A 20,650-nucleotide genomic window follows, 5' to 3' on the forward strand; every position below is an offset into this window, starting at 1 on the left:
CTAGGGGGAGGGGGAAACAGTGCTTAAGTCTTAACTATACCCATCTTCTTTAAGAGAGTGTTAGCTCACAAAACACTTGGAGAGGTGCTTGGACCATCATGCAATAACCAATATTTAAAATACTACCTTTGCAAACTCGAAGTAACAGACACCGTAATTTCTTCCAATGTAAAAGCACTCAGAAACAAAACTAAACGAGTACTACATTTTATGGTACTTTCACTACACATAATTAAATGGGTAGTAAAAATTATATATGATTGCATATATTTACAGCACAGCAACAAAACCAAAAAGATCAATGTATGTGTGCTTATCACATTTGACTTGGGTTTGTATTAATCAAGAAAATAATTCCATAAATGTATATAGTTAATGATTTAAGTGGAACTCTACACTGAAAATACAATAGTTAATTTCCATTAAGTAGAGTTCAAACAAAGTACATATAAATCAATAAGACATAAGAACTAAGTCATTATTCAAATTTTTATTTTAATGCACAGTATGAGAAATGAACTTTTTAATCAACTGAATTGTATGGAAAATGACACAGCAAATAAATTAGACCCATGTTAAAACAGAAGGTCAGCTAAATGTCCAAACTTAAGGATATAATAACGGGCATAGATAAAGATAGATTCCACAGTTGTCTTCAAGAGGTTAAAGTCTTTCAAACGCAAATCTGTTACAAACTGGTCCAAAGATTAACAGCATATGGGAATTGCTTAACAGGGGTGGTGATCAGGAACACGTTTCCTGTAAGGAAAAACATACATTTAAGACAAAAGTCAATAGTAAAAAATGAAAGGCATGATTTTAACCAAAGTTTTAAACTAAATACAAATTAGGTTAGAATCCTAATTTTATTAAAAGTATAATCCTGCTGTGGTTTGATGTCTGTCACCTCTAAAACTCATGCCGAAAATCACCAACGTGGCACTATTGGGAGACAGGGTCTTTGAGGGCTCTGCTCTCATGAATAGATTAATGAGGTTATCATGGGAGTAGGACTGGTGGCTTTATAAAAAGAGGAAGAGAGACCTGAGCTAGCAGCTCAGCCCCCTTGCCATGTGATGCCTGGCACCACCACCTCAGGACTCTGCAGAATGTCCACATCAGCCAGCAAGAAGGACCTAAGCAGATGTAGCCCTTCAACCTTGAACTTCACAGCCTTTATAACTGTAAGAAATCAATTATTTTTCTTTTAGGTATTCTGTTATAAGCAATAGAAAAAGGACTAAGACAACTCAATTCTCTAAAGATGTTTCTACCTCATGACTAACGTTCTTCAAATACTGTTATTAGTAACAGGACATTAGAAAATCTGTGGAATGTGAAGAAGGCCTGACTTATTTTATTTAACAGTTCTTAACTTCTCCAACCACCCTACACAACAAAGATGAATTTTCCAGAAAAGGGCTAATTCATGCATGTTAGGGAATTTTACTAAATTAATGAGACAATTACTTTTAATTGTTGTAAAATGACAAGGCTCTGGGGCTTCTAGATGAAAACCTCTGGAATGCTATTACTCAAAAAAAAAAAAAACAAAAAAACCTGCCAATAGATAAGCTGGTGATTGGATAGTATAACTCACTAAAGTATGCCAATGTTATCCCCCTCACATCTTTTATTTTTTGGTGACCATAAAGTGAAGGAGCACATGACAATCTTTTGGAAAGAGAGAATGGCAAGGGCAATAACACAGTTTTTTTACTTAATATTTGTTCAAGAAGCAAAAACTTGAGAAACACTGCTTCTCGAAGCTAGCACAACAGTTAAGAAAAGCAGTTGAAAAAAGTGTTAAGAACAGACTCAAACCTTCCAACCTCAGTAGCCTATTGGGGAACCAGGATGCTGCTAATCATTCTCAAAAAAGTTACCAAACAGCTGTTAACAAGGCACTCTTCTGAAAAAAATAAGTCCTTTGGAGGTTAATAAGGAATATAAAAAAATAGTTCACAGTACAGTAAGTTTGGAAAGGGCTCAGTTAAACAAAATTATTCCTTTTTTTTACTGCAAATTACTAAGAATTCTAATGTATTTGTGGATAAGGGCACTGAATTATTGTGAAGATTTCTGAGAGTAGGTGTGACCTTGCTCTCTAAGTCAGAACACTTTAAGAGCAGCGGTCCCCAACCTTTTTGACACCAGGAACTGGTTTCATAGAAGACAATTTTTTCATGGACAGGGCTGGGAGAGATGATGGGGCTCTGTGGCAGGGTCCCTAATAGGCCACAGATTCATACCCGTCCGCATCCCTGGGTGGGGGACCACAGCTTTAGAGAACTGTTACCTTCTGCTGTCATTCTGCTTAAAGACAACAGAAAGCATATCACAGCATTTTATTATTCCAAGAAAACTTTCTGTCAACTTTTCCCCTCACATACTATCAAAATATGGAATGCTTCCCATTAACCTATCCTCCCAATCAGAAAATCTCTGGGTTTCTCAGCCCTGTGTTCTTTCCATTACATCACAGTGGACTTAAATATATAGTCCATCTTTTCTCTAGACATCCAAATCATTTTCTACTCTCCATCCTCTAACAGTAACCAGACAGCTATCATTCATGTAAGCAAGCAAGTGAAATGAGTGCTGCAAAGTTTTGCACAAAGAAATTCCTCATAATTTAGTTCATTTAAGGGTGTAATTTTCCAATATTTCCACTTCCCTCCTGTACCTATGGATAAACTCCCCATGCTCTTATCTAAAAGCATCTCCTCCTAGCAAATCTCTTCCCCATAAAGAGTAAAGAAAAAAAATTAAAAAAAAAAAAAAAGAAGAAATAAATTTAGTATAATAAAGAAAAAATAAATAAAATAAAAAGCATCTCCTACTCTGGTCCTCTAAATCTCCATGTCCTCTCTTAGCTACCTAGTGGACTGTTCTCCTCTTCTGCATGCTACTCCCTCTCTACTAATCTCTCCCGCTGAAACATGCGGAGTTTTCACAGAAAGACCCACACCTCCTCTAACTACTCTACTATCCCACTTCTCTGCTCCCATCCATAACAGACTCCTGAAAAAAGTGGTCTATAAACACTTTCTCCAATTCCCCTTTTCTAGTCTTTATTGAACCTATCCCAGACTATTGCCCCTTTCAATTTTGACATTTTAAAAATCATCAAAGGCTTCTCTATGTTGCTAAATCCATTTTTTCTTTTTTTTGAGACATAGTTTCTCTCTGTTGCCCTGGCTATAGTGCAGTGGCATCATCACAACTCACTGCAACCTCAAACTATTCTCCTGCCTCAGCCTTCCAAGTAGCTGGGACCATAGGCACAAACCACGATGCCCAGTTAATTTTTCTATTTTTTTTTTTTTGTAGAGACAGGGGTCTCGGTTTTGCTCAGGCTGGCCTCAAGCAATCCTCTCATCTTGGCCTCCTAGAGTGGTAGGATTACAGGCATGAGCCACCACCTCTGGCCACTAAATCCAATTTTTAAGGTGCATTTTTAGTCCTTATCTTACTTGGCCTATTATCATTTTAGCAGGTTATCAACCCTTCTCCCTAAGTACTTTCTTCATTTGGCTTCTGTCAGACAACTCCTTGGTTTTCCTATCTCAGTGGCATCCCTCCCTTTTAGAATTTTGTATTATGGAAACGGTCAAATGTATATTAAAGCAGAGTGATTGTATAATGAATTCTTATGTGTCTATCACCCAGTTTTAACAATTTTCCACACATGTACATTCCTTCTTAGTGTCCTTTATTGGTTGCTCTGAATCTTTCCAAACTTATTGCAGGAGTTCTCTAACTTTCAGTATTTAAAATCCCTTTCCTTCTTTAGCTATAACATTCACTCTTAGAGATCCAACCAGTCTCATAGTTTTAAATACTATATACAGGCTGACAATTTCTAAACATATAACTATAGCTTGAACTTCTCCCCTAAACTATGGACTCATCTATCCAACTGCCTTAACAAGACACCTGAATGTACCAAATTGAAACCCCCATTTTCTGTCCCTCTTCCTCCCTCCTATAGCCTCCCCCATCTCAGCTAAGAGAAACTATTTTTCGAGACAAAAACCTTGAATTATCCTTAATTCTCTTTCCTCTCATACCTTATATCCAACCCTACCAGCTCCACCTTCAAAATATATCCATAATCAATCCCTTCTCACCATCTTCACCATTATTTCCTAGTCCAAGCAGCCACACTTTCCCATCTCCCTGAACTCCCACTAACAGTAAAATGAATGGTTTTGGTAACTACTCACAAAAGCAATTAAAAATTATTAACTAAATCTTCAAGAATTAAGATTTTCTTGCCACTTAACCATTTTTGTGTGAGTTTTTTAAATATCAAAGAAAAACTGCTGGCACGAAAACACTAAGCAACCTTGCACGTTACGTGCTCAAGCTCTTGCTACTAAGCCCTTCTCCCCAAGCCCTAGCTCTCCAACACTTGACTTTCCAATCCCAGTTCTTTTTGTGCCTTTTAAATTCTGCTGCCCATCCCTCTTACCTCGTAAGCTTTTCTAGCTTAAATGTAAGAGTTGTGATTACATAGTTTAAATAACTTCAGAAATACTTTTATCTAGGCAAAAACATCTCCACTTTTCCATTAATTACAATTATCAAATACAGCTTCCTATTTTGTTTTGGAAATTGTTTCTTGAGAAACAGAAGTGCTACAGTACCTTGGTGCTGCTTTGATGATGTTGTCCACACGTAGAATCACCTCTGCTGCTTCAGCTGCACTCAAAAGAACTTGTCGCTTCACTTGAAAACTTTCAGTTATACCCAGTACAGCCATATCTCCAATGGTACCTTCCCTCATATCTGAATAAAAAGTGTTTATTGTAAGTAGTTTTAACAAACTATTATACCAAAACATCTCTAATGATTTATAAAAAATGAAGTTGATCCTGTTATTAATAAAATAAGATTACAACACCCAACAACTTGATTTAGTAAAAGGACTCATCTATAAATGCACTCAAGGGAAGCTTTTAAAGAAATTTATAAGGTAAACTACTGATCCACCTATATTAACAGAGGATACCAATGTCAAATAACAAAAAATTATACAGAATACCAGACCACTTACATTAATCTTCTACCTATCTTCATCTGTACCTATCTATATAAAATTATTGCAAAAATTTTGCTTATCGCTACTAGTGTGGAATCTTATGAATTGAAAAATAATTTAGGCTGGGCACAGTGGCTCATGCCTGTAATCCTAGCACTCTGCGAGGCCGAGGCAGGTGGACCGCTCAATGTCAGGAGTTCGAAACCAGCCTGAGCAAGAGCGAGACCCCGTCTCTACTAAAAATAGAAAAATTAATTGGCCAACTAAAAAAATATAGAGAAAAAATTAGCCGGGCATGGTGGCGTATGCCTGTAGTCCCAGCTACTTGGGAGGCTGAGGCAGAAGGATCACTTGAGCCTAGGAGTTTCAGGTTGCTGTGAGCTGAGCTAATGTCATGGCACTCTAGCCAGGGTAACAAAGAGTCTGTCTCAAAAAAAAAAAGAATTGAAAGAAAATTAAGAAGTCATCTACTCAACTTCTCATTAAGAATTCTACATCAGCCGGGCGAGGTGGCTCACGCCTGTAATCCTAGCACTCTGGGAGGCCGAGGCGGGCGGATTGCCTGAGGTCAGGAGTTCGAAACCAGCCTGAGCAAGAGTGAGACCCCTGTCTCTATTATAAATAGAAAGAAATTAATCGGGCAACTAATATATATAGAAAAAATTAGCCAGGCATGGTGGCACATGCCTGTAGTTCCAGCTACTCGGGAGGCTGAGGCAGCAGGATTACTTGAGCCCAGGAGTTTGAGGTTGCTATGAGCTAGGCTGACGCCACGGCACTCACTCTAGCCTGGGAAACAAAGTGAAACTCTGTCTCATAAAAAAAAAAAAAAAAAAAAAAGAATTCTACTTCATCTTCTGCAAGATTATTAATTGGCCCTCTCTTGTTTAATGACAGATTTATCTACCTGCTTAAGACTGTTCCTTTAATGTACTACACAGCCTGTCAGAGCCGGGAAGCTGGAGATCTGTGATCTATGCTCAAGAATGTCTCAAAATAAGTTCACTATGAATTTAGGAGTTACCACTGAGTATATTAGAAACACAGCCATTTACACTTTTTTCAGCTATGAGTACTATTTATGTATTTAAATTCTATAGTCATAGTTACAAATCTTCTAACTAGTGTCATACCTCTTATGGAACAACAGTTTTGGGAGTAATGAGAATACGAAGTTAAACACATTTTCCAAGTATATACAATGGTTACAAAAGCATGGGTCACAGGAATCTTTTATATGGTTATCATAAGAACTTTTATCTCCCTCCACCAAAAAAAAGAAAACCCCTCGATGACAATTACTTTTAAACACCACTACAAAGTTCCCCTTGATTTCTTACCCAGTCCAGCAGTTGTATTGCCTTCGCTGTGAGCGGCTCGGAGCTGTGCCACCAGATCTGCACTATCATAGCCTGCATTGTCAGCTATGATGGTTGGCAACTATAAAATGAAGAAAAAAATTAACTACCTACTCTACTATCAGAACCATTGATTTTTAAGTAGAAGGATAGCTTGTTAAAATTAAACATTTAGAAACAATGTAAAATATGCTTCCTTTTAATTACTGCTCACAAAGTAGATATACTCCAGAATCAAATTTAAAAGAGGTGTTAAACAATTCACTTTCTATTCATTTTAAAACTATCAGTTACTCACAAAATTTAAGTTCAGATCGCTTACTTGTATTAACTTACCATTCTCAATGCTTTTGCGTAAGATTCCATTGCAACTGCTTCTTTGCCTGGTGTTCTATTGGCAAGCTGTGTCACAGCATGAGCCATCAACATCTCAGAACAGCCTACAGATTAAATTCCAAACAAAAATATTGTTAGGCTTAGTTATCTTCAAGACATGAATTTCTGACTTCCCTTTAGATATGTCAAGCATTTTAAAATTAAGTGCAAAGGCAATATAAAGTTTCTATAAGAACCATTAAAACCACTTCTTATACTTTAATAAAAGAAAATGTTTTAACATTTTCTAAATGCTTACCTCCTCCATAAACCGTTCTAGAATCCTTAACAGTTTGGGCAAGAACACACAGTGCATCATGCAAAGATCTTTCTGCTTCATCTAAAATTTGTTGAGTGGCACCACGCAAAACAATGGTGCAGGCCTCACCTAAAAGTAAAACAATATTCTTATGTCACAGTGACCACCTAAGTCATAAAACGTAATACAGTTTGCCTTCTATTATTTATGTAGGTGTTGTTCGTAATATTAAGTTTTTTTTTTTTTTTTTTTGAGACAGAGTCTCACTTTGTTGCCCAGGCTAGAGTGAGTGCCGTGGCGTCAGCCTGGCTCACAGCAACCTCAATCTCCTGGGCTCAGCGATCCTACTGCCTCAGCCTCCCGAGTAGCTGGGACTACAGGCATGCGCCACCATGCCCGGCTAATTTTTTGTATATATATTTTTAGTTGGTCAATTAATTTATTTCTATTTTTGGTAGAGACGGGGTCTCGCTCAGGCTGGTTTCGAACTCCTGACCTTGAGCAATCCGCCCGCCTCGGCCTCCCAAAGTGCTAGGATTACAGGCGTGAGCCACCACGCCCGGCCTGTAATATTAAGTTTTGAAAGCTGACACATCTTCTACTGTTATGCATTCTCTTTGCGAACAATCCAAGTTCATAATGGCTCCAAGTAATCAAGAAAGAAAACTATGTTCACTAAGGCATGGTAGAAATGAAGCTAACCTTAAAAGGGACTGAAACAAAACATGATATATACATTACCATATCTTAAAGTTTCAGGAGTTAGGACTTGTTAAGATATCATTTTCTAGTAACCATAATAACCATCTTTCACTTCAACAGAGCCTACCAAAGATTCAGGCACCTTAACCAGGATCTACATAATTGCTCACCAAGGGCAACCCCAGAAAAGTGAATGAGTTTATCTTCTCCAATCATGACTTCCTCAATAAGTTTGCAACTTCCAAGCTTCACCAGTTCTGGGTGATCAAAGGTAGAGGCAATTTCACCACCTATAAAACATAAAACATGTATTAATTAAACGTATAACAGGTTTAAAATTCCTGTTTTCTAGCAAGCAGTAATGGATAGAAAACATGTTATCTAACATTTTAAAAACTGATTTCTGGCTGGGCACATTGGCTCACACCCGTAATCCCAAAACTTTGGGAAGCCAAGGCAGGAAGACAGCTTGAGCCCAGGAGTTTGAGACCAGCCTGGGCAACACAGCCAGACCTCATCTCTATTTTCTTTTTAAAATAAATAAAATAAAAACTAATTGCTTACTATGTGTGAGGCACTCTTTTTAAGCATTTCATATGGACTAATTATTTAATCTTCACAACAATCCTCTGAGTTAGGTTCCATTATTACTGCATTTTACACATGAGAAAATGAGGCAAAGAGGCTTAGTTACTTATCCCAGGTTACACAGGACAAACAGGACAAATATGAAACTGGCATTCAAACACAGGCAGTCTTGCTTCAGACCTATATGCACCAACTGTGCAATACTACCTCCCTAAGGTTAAACTGAGACTTGAAACCATTACCTTTCAGTCTGAATTTAAATTGAGATTCTCTTAACCCAGTCTGGAAGACTAAACCCTTATGAAACCCAGAAGACACGAAAATATTTGTCCTACTGTGTCAACAACTGTATACTTTATGAATTGCTTAAAATAATGAACACTCAGTATCTCTAATTATCAAAACAACTGAAATGTCAGAAAGCCCGAGTAAGGCCTAGAAAAGGAGATATGCGTACTAAGAATCTCCCAGAGCAAACTGAGCAAGCTGTCAAGGGTAAATTCATTTTAATCCTTACATTTTATTTCTATTCCTATCTTCCCTCCACCTTCCATGCTGTAAACCAAACAGGTCAGTCACTTTCTTTCCCATTTCTTAAGTTAAATTAGGATTCCATTTCAAAATCCTTTCTCTAGCTGATTACTCTTTCTCTTTTAATAACGTGGATTCCACACATTACCAATCAACCCTTCTTTTCCTAATCTTTACCATCTACTGACTACTCAATGCTGTTATCTTTCTATTTTACAATAAATTTATAAAAAGACTCTGGTCTTCTAAACTCTAATTTATAGTACATAATTTGTGTAGCTTAGATCCTTTTTACTTTTGGTTGGGAAATTTTAGAGACTGCGTTGTGTTCTAGATGAGAGACTCTAAGATAGATACTTGGGACATCATATCCAAAAGTAAGACTTAGTCTATTTCTTCTTGCAATTTAAAACAAAACAAAGACCACTTGTCTTACAAGCATTTTCATGTGATGTCTCTCTCTCTCTCTGACATGTCTCACTGTGTTCCCCAGACTAGAACAGACTATTCACAGGCACAATCGACAGCATACTAAAGCCTGAACTCCTGAGCTCAAGTGATCCTCCTACCCCAGCCTCCCAAATAGCTGAGACTACACGCACATGGCACCATGCCCAGCACAAAACATTTCTTGACATTTGCAATCAATGCCATATACCTTACAACTCAACAGCTAAGGATGAGAGCCACTATGGGATCAATTTTGCAGCCATAAAGTTGGTCTAATTGATGCAGTAAACTTTTGTGTGTGTATATGAAGTAATTTCAGGTACCAAGACCTTGTGATATCAGGTTATCCTCTGAATGTGATATCATTAACATTTATCTCTTAGACCTTTAAAGCAGGTAAACCCACTTTAAAATAATTAATGAAAGGAAAATATCTCCAAATTATAAAGTGTTTTAAGAAATTATTCTGGGATGAGACCAAGTCTACTCTTCAAATGTTAGTATGCTTTAATTTCTTCTAATATTCATGACGGTTCCAAACAGAATGTAACAATCCTAGTGACTTCATGTCTCAAAACCCAGATCTCCTTCATTCTCATTCCCAGATACCAAACCAACTTTCCTACCTTTTCAATTCATTCATTTTCAAGGACCTAACATTTAGATAAAGGTTGTTAAACTTAGTTTTTTGAGCACTACTTAGAGAAACCATTACCACAAGAAAATAAAAACAAGCTGCACTGTGTCATTTTTGATATAGACATATCTAACTTGTAAACACAATTTCTACTCAACACAACTGGGATTGTATCACCCATACTTCCATTGAAGGGTGCTGGAGTCTACAAACTTTCACCATACACTGGTGGATTGTTTCACTTATTTCAATATCTATTACTTTCAGAAACTGTTAAAAATTAACAAAAGTGGCTGGGCACGGTGGCTCACACCTGTAATCCTAGCACTCTGGGAGGCTGAGGCAGGCGGATTGCTCGAGGTCAGGAGTTCAAAACCAGCCTGAGCAAGAGCGAGACCCCGTCTCTACTATAAATAGAAAGAAATTAATTGGCCAACTAATATATATAGAAAAAATGAGCCAGGCATGGTGGTGCATGCCTGTAGTCCCAGCTACTCGGGAGGCTGAGGCAGCAGGATTGCTTGAACCCAGGAGTTTGAGGTTGCTGTGAGCTAGGCTGACGCCACAGCACTCATTCTAGCCTGGGCAACAAAGCGAGACTCTGTCTCAAAAAAAAAAAAAAAAATTAACAAAAGTAATATTTAAGTATTTGACCCTCTCTCCAACAGACAGTAGGTATTCAACAAAGGTAACTATTATAACTGTACTACTGTACCATACAAAAAACATTCAGTTACTTAACAGAAATAAATGAATAAACTCAATAAAGACTCCTTTTTTAACCTCTAATTTGTTCAGAGCATGTTTATTACAGGTTTCTGAGAAAAAAAGATCTATCATTTTTAAAGCAATAACATAACAAAATCTGTACTTACGGCAAACCTGATATATAATTTGGTATATTAAAAATAACATAACTAGGCCGGGCGCTGTGGCTCACGCCTGTAATCCTAGCTCTTGGGAGGCCGAGGCGGGCGGATTGCTCAAGGTCAGGAGTTCAAAACCAGCCTGAGCAAGAGCGAGACCCCGTCTCTACTATAAATAGAAAGAAATTAATTGGCCAACTGATATATATATATAAAAAAAAAAATTAGCCGGGCATGGTGGCGCATGCCTGTAGTCCCAGCTACCCGGGAGGCTGAGGCAGAAGGATCACTTGAGCCCAGGAGTTTGAGGTTGCTGTGAGCTAGGCTGACGCCACGGCACTCACTCTAGCCTGGGCAACAAAGCGAGACTCTGTCTCAAAAAAAAAAACACACACACACAAAAAAAAAATAACATAACTAAGTATACTTTAAAATAACTGAAACTGGAATGTTTCTAACAAGAATGAAAAATGCCTGAGGTGATGACCCCATTACCCTGATTTAATTTATTCATGTTGTTTGCCTGTGTCAAAACATCATATGTACCCTATAAAAGATATACTACAATTATTATACCCATAATAATTAAAGTAACTAAATTAAATGTATCCGAAAGTATAAATCAGATTTCAAAATAACTGTTGACACTCTAAGCTTCTTAAAGGAACTTCTTTGTATTTTCAAAAATGGGTTGCATAAAGTTAACACTCAATAAATTTAAGAGTGACTGTTATGTTACAAATCAATGCTTTTTTTCTCATACCTGTGACAAGAGCTAAGCGTTCTACACCTGCAAAATCTGCATGCTCAATAGCCATAACACCAGCAGCACCAAAGAGCTGTTCAGGATAATTATAAATTAACTGCCTGTAAATAAAATACATAAAAGCAATATGTTTTAAAACTGCCACTGCACAAGATAAACTACATCAGACTAAAAAACAAGGAAACACATTTACTTCACCAATGACCAAAGAAATGCAAATTAGATCAAGATATTACTTCTCAGTTGTACTTATGATTTATAAATGTAATACTAATGCATCTATGCTAGCACCAAAAATACGTTTTATATTGCTGACTGTATAAACTGGTCCCATAATTCTGGAAAGCAATTCAGCAGTAATAAATCAAAAACCTTATCTACATTTGTATGTGGAAAAAATGAAGTCCGAGTGAAAAAAGGAAAATATATTTATATGCTCTGATTTCTGGGAATCTACAGCAATAAAACTAAAGATTTAAAATCTTAACAAGGCAGCCGGGTGTGGCGGCTCACGCCTGTAATCCTAGCACTCTGGGAGGCCGAGGCGGGCAGACTGCCTGAGGTCAGGAGTTCGAAACCAGCCTGAGCAAGGCCGAGACCCCATCTCTACTATAAATAGAAAGAAATTAATTGGCCAACTGATATATATATATATATAAAAAAATTAGCCGGGCATGGTGGCTCATGCCTGTAGTCCCAGCTACTCGGGAGGCTGAGGCAGAAGGATCGCTCGAGCCCAGGAGTTTGAGGTTGCTGTGAGCTAGGCTGACGCCACGGCACTCACTCTAGCCTGGACAACAAAGCAAGACTCTGTCTCAAAAAAAAAATAAAAAATAAAAATAAATAATAATAAAAAAAAGAAATTAATTGGCCAACTAAAATATATATAAGAAAAAATTAGCCGGGCATGGTGACACATGCCTGTAGTCCCAGCTACTCGGGAGGCTGAGGCAGTAGGATTGCTTGAGCCCAGGAGTTTGAGGTTGCTGTGAGCTAGGCTGAAGCCACGGCACTCACTCTAGCCTGGGCAACAAAGCAAGACTCTGTCTCAAAAAAAAAAAAAAAAAAAACAATCTTAACAAGGCTATTTATAAGAATTTTTATATTTAACAATGCATCTTGCCAACAAACTAAATGTCCACTAGAAGAGTGTGCATAAACCATAATTTAATGGTTTAAACTACGAAAATCCTTAATTTTGAGCAAAAATATTCACAGCAGTTCGTAAATAACAAATCACAAATTCAACATAAGTAATCCATAATCCTTATGGAAGTGTATAAGGCACTTCCATAAGGTAGGAAAAAAGCTCTTTTCTCAGATTACAAATATTAGCACAAGCAAACACAGACCTGTTAATAAAGCAATTTATTCCATGCTTAAGAATACGCTCAACTTTCTCCTTCATTTTTTCCTTTTCTGCATGTTCTATTTCTGCAACCTTTGCTGTAGAATCAACTCTTACCCGGGAACCAAATATCTGAGACAAAGAAAAGCATAAACAGTGCATCAGTTTCATTATTACTGTTCAAGAGTACCATAGCATATTTCAACATTTTCATCAACACATATGCCAAAAAAGTTTACAAACATGTAAGTGCATATATATTCATATATATACTCCAAGCTTTTTCATGAAAACTATTCCAACCTGAGTTTACAGCAGTCAGAAATCAGAATTTCAAGAAACGGTTACATACCTTTATTTTGTCTGTATCCATTCCAGTATTTGCAATAAGAATTTTAGCATTTTCAATTCGCTTAGGTTGATTTACTCCAATTTTTTTATCTAACAGAAAGCCTACAATAAATAGAAGGGTAGAACTATATTAAATACTTCAATGTTCCATTAGTAAGTCTTATAAAACTGTCTGCTTTATCAAATTACTATTTCGAAGAAAGCATGTAAGTCCAATTTACCAAGCTTCTACAACCTATGAAGCATTCCACAGGACCAGTGATCACAAAATCAACTTAGTGAGTTACTTAAAAAATAACATACAAAACAGAAAATATAAGGGGGCACAGTACAGACAGTAAAAGTAAACAAGATTTTGAAACTTTTATTTCAGATATGTATTATACACACAGGTAAGAGTTGCAATGTAAAGGTACTAAGTCGACTTTCCTTAGCTTAAAATCAACACAAGAGAAAAGAAGCTATGAAGATTCAGACACACACAGTATACTGTTAGAAATTACTGAACTTCTCAAATTGAGGCTGCTGGTAAAATTGAAAAAACCATAGTCAATGGAGTCAAACCTGGCCTTGATATACACTTGATGTTCACTGGCTATGTAACCTTGGACAAATTATTCACTCATCTGTAACACAGGAATATAACTAGTGGCAGACACATACTAGTTATTAGCCTAGCCCAGCTGATTTGGAACTATCATATGAACTCAGTACTGTCTACCTTTCCAAGCATTTTTTAGTTGCTTAAAAATCTTTTCTTAAGCTGGCCGTGGTGGTGGCTCATGCCTGTAATCCTAGCACTCTGGGAGGCCAAGGTGGGAGGATCGTTTGAGCTCAGGAGTTTGAGACAAGCCTGAGCAAGAGCAAGACTCTGTCTCTACTATAAATAGAAAGAAACTAGCCAAACTAAAAATAGAAAAAATTAGCCAGGCACCGTGGCACGTGCCTGCAGTCCCAGCTACCTGGGAAGCTGAGGCAGGAGGATCCCTTGAGCCCAGGAGTTTGAGGTTGCTGTGAGCTAGGCTGACGCCATGGCACTCTAGCCCGGGCAAAGGAGTGAGACTCTCTCTCAAAAAAATAAAACCAAAACTTTTTTATCTTATGAAGCCATTATTATCTTGAGTTTTCTGCTCTATTCAACTAAACCTAATCTTCAATGTGTCCTCATAATGAGAACTAAATGGCCAAAATACCTATTACAAGGCCTGGCACAAAACAGACATTCAAGAATATAAGTGCTCATGCTACTATCCTTGTTTTACTAATCTTTCCCTACCAACAGCCCCATTAGAAATTTGCAGAGCCCTTGCACATAAATTTTACCAAGGACATTTTCAGAACTGATACTTTCTTACAGTAAACAGACACACATGACATATAGCAAAACCAAGACTCCAAATCACAGGTAAAAGCAAAAGCAGTAAAGCATAACCTAATCCTTTTTTTCCTTCTCAGGGAATGCCTATACTTTCTATAAGCCATTTTCTGAAGTAAATACAAGGTGAAGATACTTTGAAAAACTATGTGCTATAAACAAAACATAGTATTAAAAAAAAAATAGTTGCTAAGACTCAATCACTCAAAAATTGGATCCTCACAACCTGTAAACATATACAATTATTTATCAAATTAAATTTTTTTAAAAAGAAACTAGTCACCCCTCAGTATACTCAGGGGACTGGTTCTAGGACCCCCATGTCTAACAAAATCTGCACATATTCAAGTTCTAGTCAGCCCTAAAGAACCAGCACATACAAAAAGCTGTTGCTGCCCCTGCCATGGAGGTTTTGCATACTGAGAATACTGTAGTTTCCATCTACTTTTGGTTGCAGATGCAGAATCTGTGGATATGGAGTGCCCACTGTGTTGAAAAATAAGTTATTTGATAATATTAATTTAAAAAATAGAAAGCCCATGTACAGGTTGGACCCACACAGTTCAAACCTATGTTGAAAGGCAACAGAGCAAGACCCTGTTTTTTAAAAAAAAAAAGAAAGAAAGAAAAAGTTCACGTGCTTTGTGAAGTGTCACTGGTCCCAATTAACGCATGAACTGCCATGTGAGTTGTATTAAACTCACACTAGTTTTGAGCCTCGACCTCATGAAGCGTATGTAACTCACATGCCTCTTCACCTTGGGAGCCCTGTGCATATAACTTATGCACAGAAACAATAAAAAATAAATTTTTCGGCTGGGCGAGGTGGCTCATGCCTATAATCCTAGCACTCTGGGAGGCCGAGGGGGGGAGGATCACTCAAGGTCAGGAGTTTGAAACCAGCCTGAGCAAGAGTAAGACCCCGTCTCTGTTAAAAATAGAAAGAAATTAATTGGTCAACTAAAAATATATAGAAAAAAATTAGCCAGCCATGGTGGCGCATGTCTGTAGTCCCAGCTACTCGGGAAGCTGAGGCAGGAGGATTGCTTGAGCCCAGGAGTCTGGTCTGAGGTTGCTATGAGCTAGGCTAACACCACAGCACTCAGTCTAACCCAGGCAACAGAGTGAGACTCTGTCTCAGAAATAAACAAATAAATAAAAATAAAATTTTCATTAAATCAGAAAGGATTGTTTTATTTTCGAAGCTTTTATTCTATTTTCATAACTAAACACTGTGGCCCCAAGGAAGAAACTTTTTTTTCTAGTATGGCAGTCAATGTGTTAACTAAAAACAGGATTCACTCAATATTCAGCCCTCAACACCTAATGAAAGCTTCTTTCTCATATTTGACATTCATACTTACCTTCGTCTAAATACGAATCTGCCAGACTTCCTCCTAGCTTCTTGATGACATGAATTGCCTCCAGATTACCAGAGCCTTTCAGTCTGAGAACAGCTTCTACAGCTAACTTAGTAAAGTGGTCTTTGTGATGAGTAAGAAGTTTTGAGGATAATGTTGTTCCTGCAATATTCATTAGATCTCGACGGAATTTAACTTCATCAGAACTAAAACCAACCAAACAAAAAGAAACTCATGCCTGTTCTTAAAATGCTTACCCAAAGATATCAACCGTAACTTTTCAAAAATTTTTATCTAGATAGTCATATGACAACAGATAACTTTACTCTAACCTATTAGGCCTCTAAGTCATATGAAAAAAACTAAACCTCATCAGTAATCAAGAAACACAAATTAAAGGATGTTATTATTTTCCCCACCAAAGTGACAAAAAAAAAAAAAAAAAGGGAAGGAAGGAAAACAAGCAAACAAATGAATATCAAATGTCAATAATGTGGGGAAATAAGCATTTTACAGCAAGTGGGAGTATATATTAATCAATTTTTTCCAGAGACTTATTTGGTGATGTACATAAAAAGTGCCTTAAAACACACACTTACCTTTGGACCCAGCAATTGTACTTCTAGAAACATTCTGGGGGCAAACTTATTACATTATTATAAGGCTAAAAACTGTCAAAAACACAACTCTTCACCTGTAGTCAGATTAAGTAAATCACTCTAGTCATATACTCAAATGCGTAACTCTATTATAACTAATGCTGCAGAAAATATTGACACCCAAAAAAAGAAAAAAAAATATTGTCACCCAAAAGTGTGCTTGTTTTTTAAGTAGGTTATAAAGATGCTAACACATCCTACAAGATGATACTATTAGTTTTGTTTGCATGTTTGAGCAACATGCAAAAAGACTAGAAATCTAAACTTTAACTTTAGTGACTATCTTGGGAGGGTGATATGGTTTTGACTACTGGGGGAGGAGCTGCAGGATCATGCTTATGTATGCTTTTCAGCACATACAGCATGTTATGAAAGAATGTTAAATGTTCAGAACAATAGTACTTTGGTATACCAACCCATGATCAACTGCAGAATTCAACAGAGCCTCTCTTGCAGCCTTTGTGGCTTCTCTCCAACCCGCAATGATGGTTTGTGGATGAATCTTTTTTGCAATTAAAGATTCTGCTTCCTATTAATAAACAGTTACAGAAATAAAAATTACAAATAGAAAGTTAATAAACACGATTACTTCTGGTATTCAAAAACCACAGCAGCAACAATAAAACAAGGTTAGAGTTGCTCGGTTACTCTTACCCTCAGTAATTCTGCTGCTAAAACAGTAACAGAGGTAGTGCCATCACCAACTTCATCATCTTGAACTCTTGACATATCTAGAAAAAGAAATTAGTTTTTACCAACTCAAAATTACTACTCTGTAGCTTACTAAGTTCTCCAAAAATAACCACTATCGATCTAAATCTCACTTATCTAGGTTCCTAACCTGACAAATTCTTTGGAACTTTAGGGTATGGCATACAATAGTTTTACCACCAATTATTACATGGCACTCCTAAAGGTATATTTTAATAATGACAACAATTAAAAAGTGATGGACATCGATTAATTGAAAGTACAGATAGTGACACAGTCTATCAAAAAAGTTATTTCGGGGCCAAGTGCAATGGCTCACACCTGTAATCCTAGCATTCTGGGAGGCCGAGACAGAAGGACTGCTTGAGCTGAGAGCTCAGGAGACCACCCTGACCAAGAGTGAGACACCCGTTTCTACTAAATATAGAAAAATTAGTGGGGCACCATAGCGTGCAACTGTAGTCCCAACTACTGATGCAAGAGGATTGCTTGACCACAGAATTTGAGGTTGCAGTGAGCTACAATGATGCCACTGTGCTCTACCCAGACCAACAGAGGGAGAGTCTGTCTCAAAAAAAAAGTTTTTTCAAAATGTTAAGCATTATATACACTCACCAACTAAAACTTTAGCTGCCGGATTGTCAACACCAATGTTTTTGAGAATAGTGGCACCATCATTGGTTACCATAAGAGAGGCATCTCGTCCACTGCTTAGAAGAATTTTGTCCTAAAGGGTAAATATTTGGTTCAAGTAGACATAAGTACATCTTGAAGAATGCATGAGTCAATCAGTACTCTCATATACTGCTAGTGTATAAATACTCTCACATACACCTGTTTGGCAATATCCATTCAAACATTTTCAATGCATACACCCACAACCAAAACTTGGTATCTACCCCTAGAAACACTAGAAGCACAGGGAGACACAAACTAGGTTTGTTTTGGCACTATTAATAGCAAAAACAATGTAAACAAACTAAACGCCCATCGATACAATCATAATCAAATTAAAAAATAATCAAGCTGCAGAATATTTGCAGTTAATTATTTGCTTACTCTGAATTTAAAAGAGCAAGCTACAGAAAAAGTATTTGTAGTGTTTCATAAAAACATTACTTCAGAATATGTAAGAAAATACATAAGATACACACCTATCTACAAAAACAATGAAAATAATATTGGGACGATGTACATCCAAATGATAACAGTGGCTACCACTGGGGAGAGATGTGGGATTGGGGATGGTTGACCCAAGGGGACTTTCATTTTTAGAAAGGAAAATACATTTCTCTCACTTTTATAATTAAGAGTTTAAAGATTAAAAGGCATTAAAAGTGTTTGTTATTAATTGTATTTCCACTAAGGTCTCTAAGACAATATTAAAACTTATATAAAAATTCCCGGCCGGGCGCGGTGGCTCACGCCTGTAATCCTAGCTCTCTGGGAGGCCGAGGCGGGCGGATTGCTCAAGGTCAGGAGTTCAAAACCAGCCTGAGCAAGAGCGAGACCCTGTCTCTACTATAAATAGAAAGAAATTAATTGGCCAACTGATATATATATAAAAAATTAGCCGGGCATGGTGGCACATGCCTGTAGTCCCAGCTACTCGGGAGGCTGAGGCAGAAGGATCGCTGGAGCCCAGGAGTTTGAGGTTGCTGTGAGCTAGGCTGACGCCATGACACTCACTCTAGCCTGGACAACAAAGCAAGACTCTGTCTCAAAAAAAAAAAAAAAAAAAAAAATTCCCTATTTTTCTTACCATGCCCTTGGGTCCCAATGTGCTCTTTACCAAGTCTCCAATGGCGATGGCGCCAATAAAAGACGACTGGAATAACAATCAGAAAGATTTTAAGAGTCAGTTTTACAGAGAAAAATACAATTTATCTTTAAAAGAATGAGGCGAAAGAGGCTCACCAGACGAGCTGTCTCTGCTCTCTCTTCATCAGCTCCAGCCTTGAAGATGTTAACAGGTGCAAGGGAAAGGGACGCCTAAAAAGTAAAATCAAGAAACATTCAGCTTGAATAATACTTTTAACACACACTTATGTGTCTTCCACTAGTCTGACAAGTAGATATCTAAGAGAAAATCTGCTTAAAACATAGCATTTTCAAACACATGAAACCTCCATCATTGGAACAGGCATTTAAGTGGGAGGGAAGGACTTAATGGAGGGCAACACCGGGCTTTTTGAATTTACAAGGGCGCCAGGAATATAAATTATACGCCCGGAATATAATTAGACTGTTAAGTGTGGCACGAGTAAACACGATCTTGAACTAAGGATGAAGCAGGCAGAGGTCGTAGGCCATTAGCCAGACGACCACCAGGCGGCCGAGGGAACGTGCGGCCATCATATTCCACCTCGGGTAGCTCCCACCCGCGCACTCCAGGCTCCGCCCTCCCTGTCAGGGCGGAGCCGGTCCAGCACTAGAAATTTCTACGCTTGAGGTGAGATCCAGGCCTCGCGGTCCCAGGACTTTGGAGAGACCGAGTCAGAATGGGACGCTGGCCTGACGGCCCGCCCCTCCCCCCGGCCCGCACGGAGGCCCCACAGGCCGGCCCGGCGCAGGCCACACGCCGCGCGGCCCGTGCGTGCCATGTGCGGCAGGCTTCGGAGAGGTATAGGGAGCCTGAGACGCTGAGAGGACAGAGAGAGCAGTTGGGTAGGAGGGAACGAGGAGGCAGGAGCAAGAGGCATGTGGCAGGGGGCCAGGCTTACCATGGTTCCGAGGAGTTCGGCACACAAGCAACTCCCTCACAGCTCGCGCCCCGGTCCAGCAGCGGAAAGGAAGCCGGAAGTGACGCCACACGCCCTACTGAAGGGGGCGGGGCCCCGGCCTGCGCACCTCCGCCGCCTCTCGTGGCGGGGCCATTTTGATGGAGCTCACCGGCTGGAAGCGCAGTCTTTCACGCTGGAGAGGGCGGGCCTCCGCTCGCGCTCCGCCCCCTGAGGCGCCACCCTCTCGGGACGAGAAAGGAACAGAGTCCAGCAGATTTGGAGTAGAACCGCCGAAGAACAAAGACACCCGGGGGGGGGGGGTTGCCATAGCAACGGAGTTCGTGCTCGCATTTTTAACTTTTCTTGAATTTGATCTTTTAAAATTTATATTAAAGTCACACATATAAACCGTTTAAAGTATTATGTACTAATAATCAAGAACATAATTCACCTACTTCATCACTTCCTGTCCCCAGAGACAACTTTTAACTTTCAACCTTTTCAAAAAAATTTTTTTTGGTTATTTACCGTCATATTTCTAAA

General features: G+C 38.4%; 1 protein-coding gene across 1 annotated transcript; it reads right to left on the minus strand.

Annotated features, from left to right (window-relative positions):
- Positions 1-474: 474 nt before the first annotated feature.
- On the minus strand, positions 475-20,222 carry CCT2 (chaperonin containing TCP1 subunit 2). Its single transcript, XM_012788718.3, has 16 exons — positions 20,108-20,222; positions 19,302-19,376; positions 19,147-19,212; positions 18,000-18,111; positions 17,328-17,404; positions 17,090-17,202; positions 16,018-16,220; positions 13,280-13,380; positions 12,932-13,059; positions 11,577-11,680; positions 7,912-8,031; positions 7,040-7,168; positions 6,742-6,845; positions 6,388-6,487; positions 4,653-4,794; positions 475-759 (listed from the first exon to the last, which is right to left on the minus strand). Exons 1-16 carry the CDS (start codon positions 20,108-20,110, stop codon positions 729-731), a joined length of 1,608 nt encoding a protein of 535 aa, XP_012644172.1. The 5' UTR covers positions 20,111-20,222; the 3' UTR covers positions 475-728.
- Positions 20,223-20,650: the final 428 nt, after the last annotated feature.

Source organism: Microcebus murinus, chromosome 10, assembly GCF_040939455.1.
Source record: "Microcebus murinus isolate Inina chromosome 10, M.murinus_Inina_mat1.0, whole genome shotgun sequence".
NCBI classification, from domain to species: domain Eukaryota; kingdom Metazoa; phylum Chordata; class Mammalia; order Primates; family Cheirogaleidae; genus Microcebus; species Microcebus murinus.

Coding starts and splice junctions, on each gene's coding strand:
- CCT2 (XM_012788718.3), bottom strand. Junction 18,112..19,146: donor CATTGGGACCCAAGGGCATG/GTAAGAAAAATA, acceptor TTTACCCTTTAG/GACAAAATTCTTCTAAGCAG. Junction 7,169..7,911: donor CTTTTCTGGGGTTGCCCTTG/GTGAGCAATTAT, acceptor TTTTACTTTTAG/GTGAGGCCTGCACCATTGTT.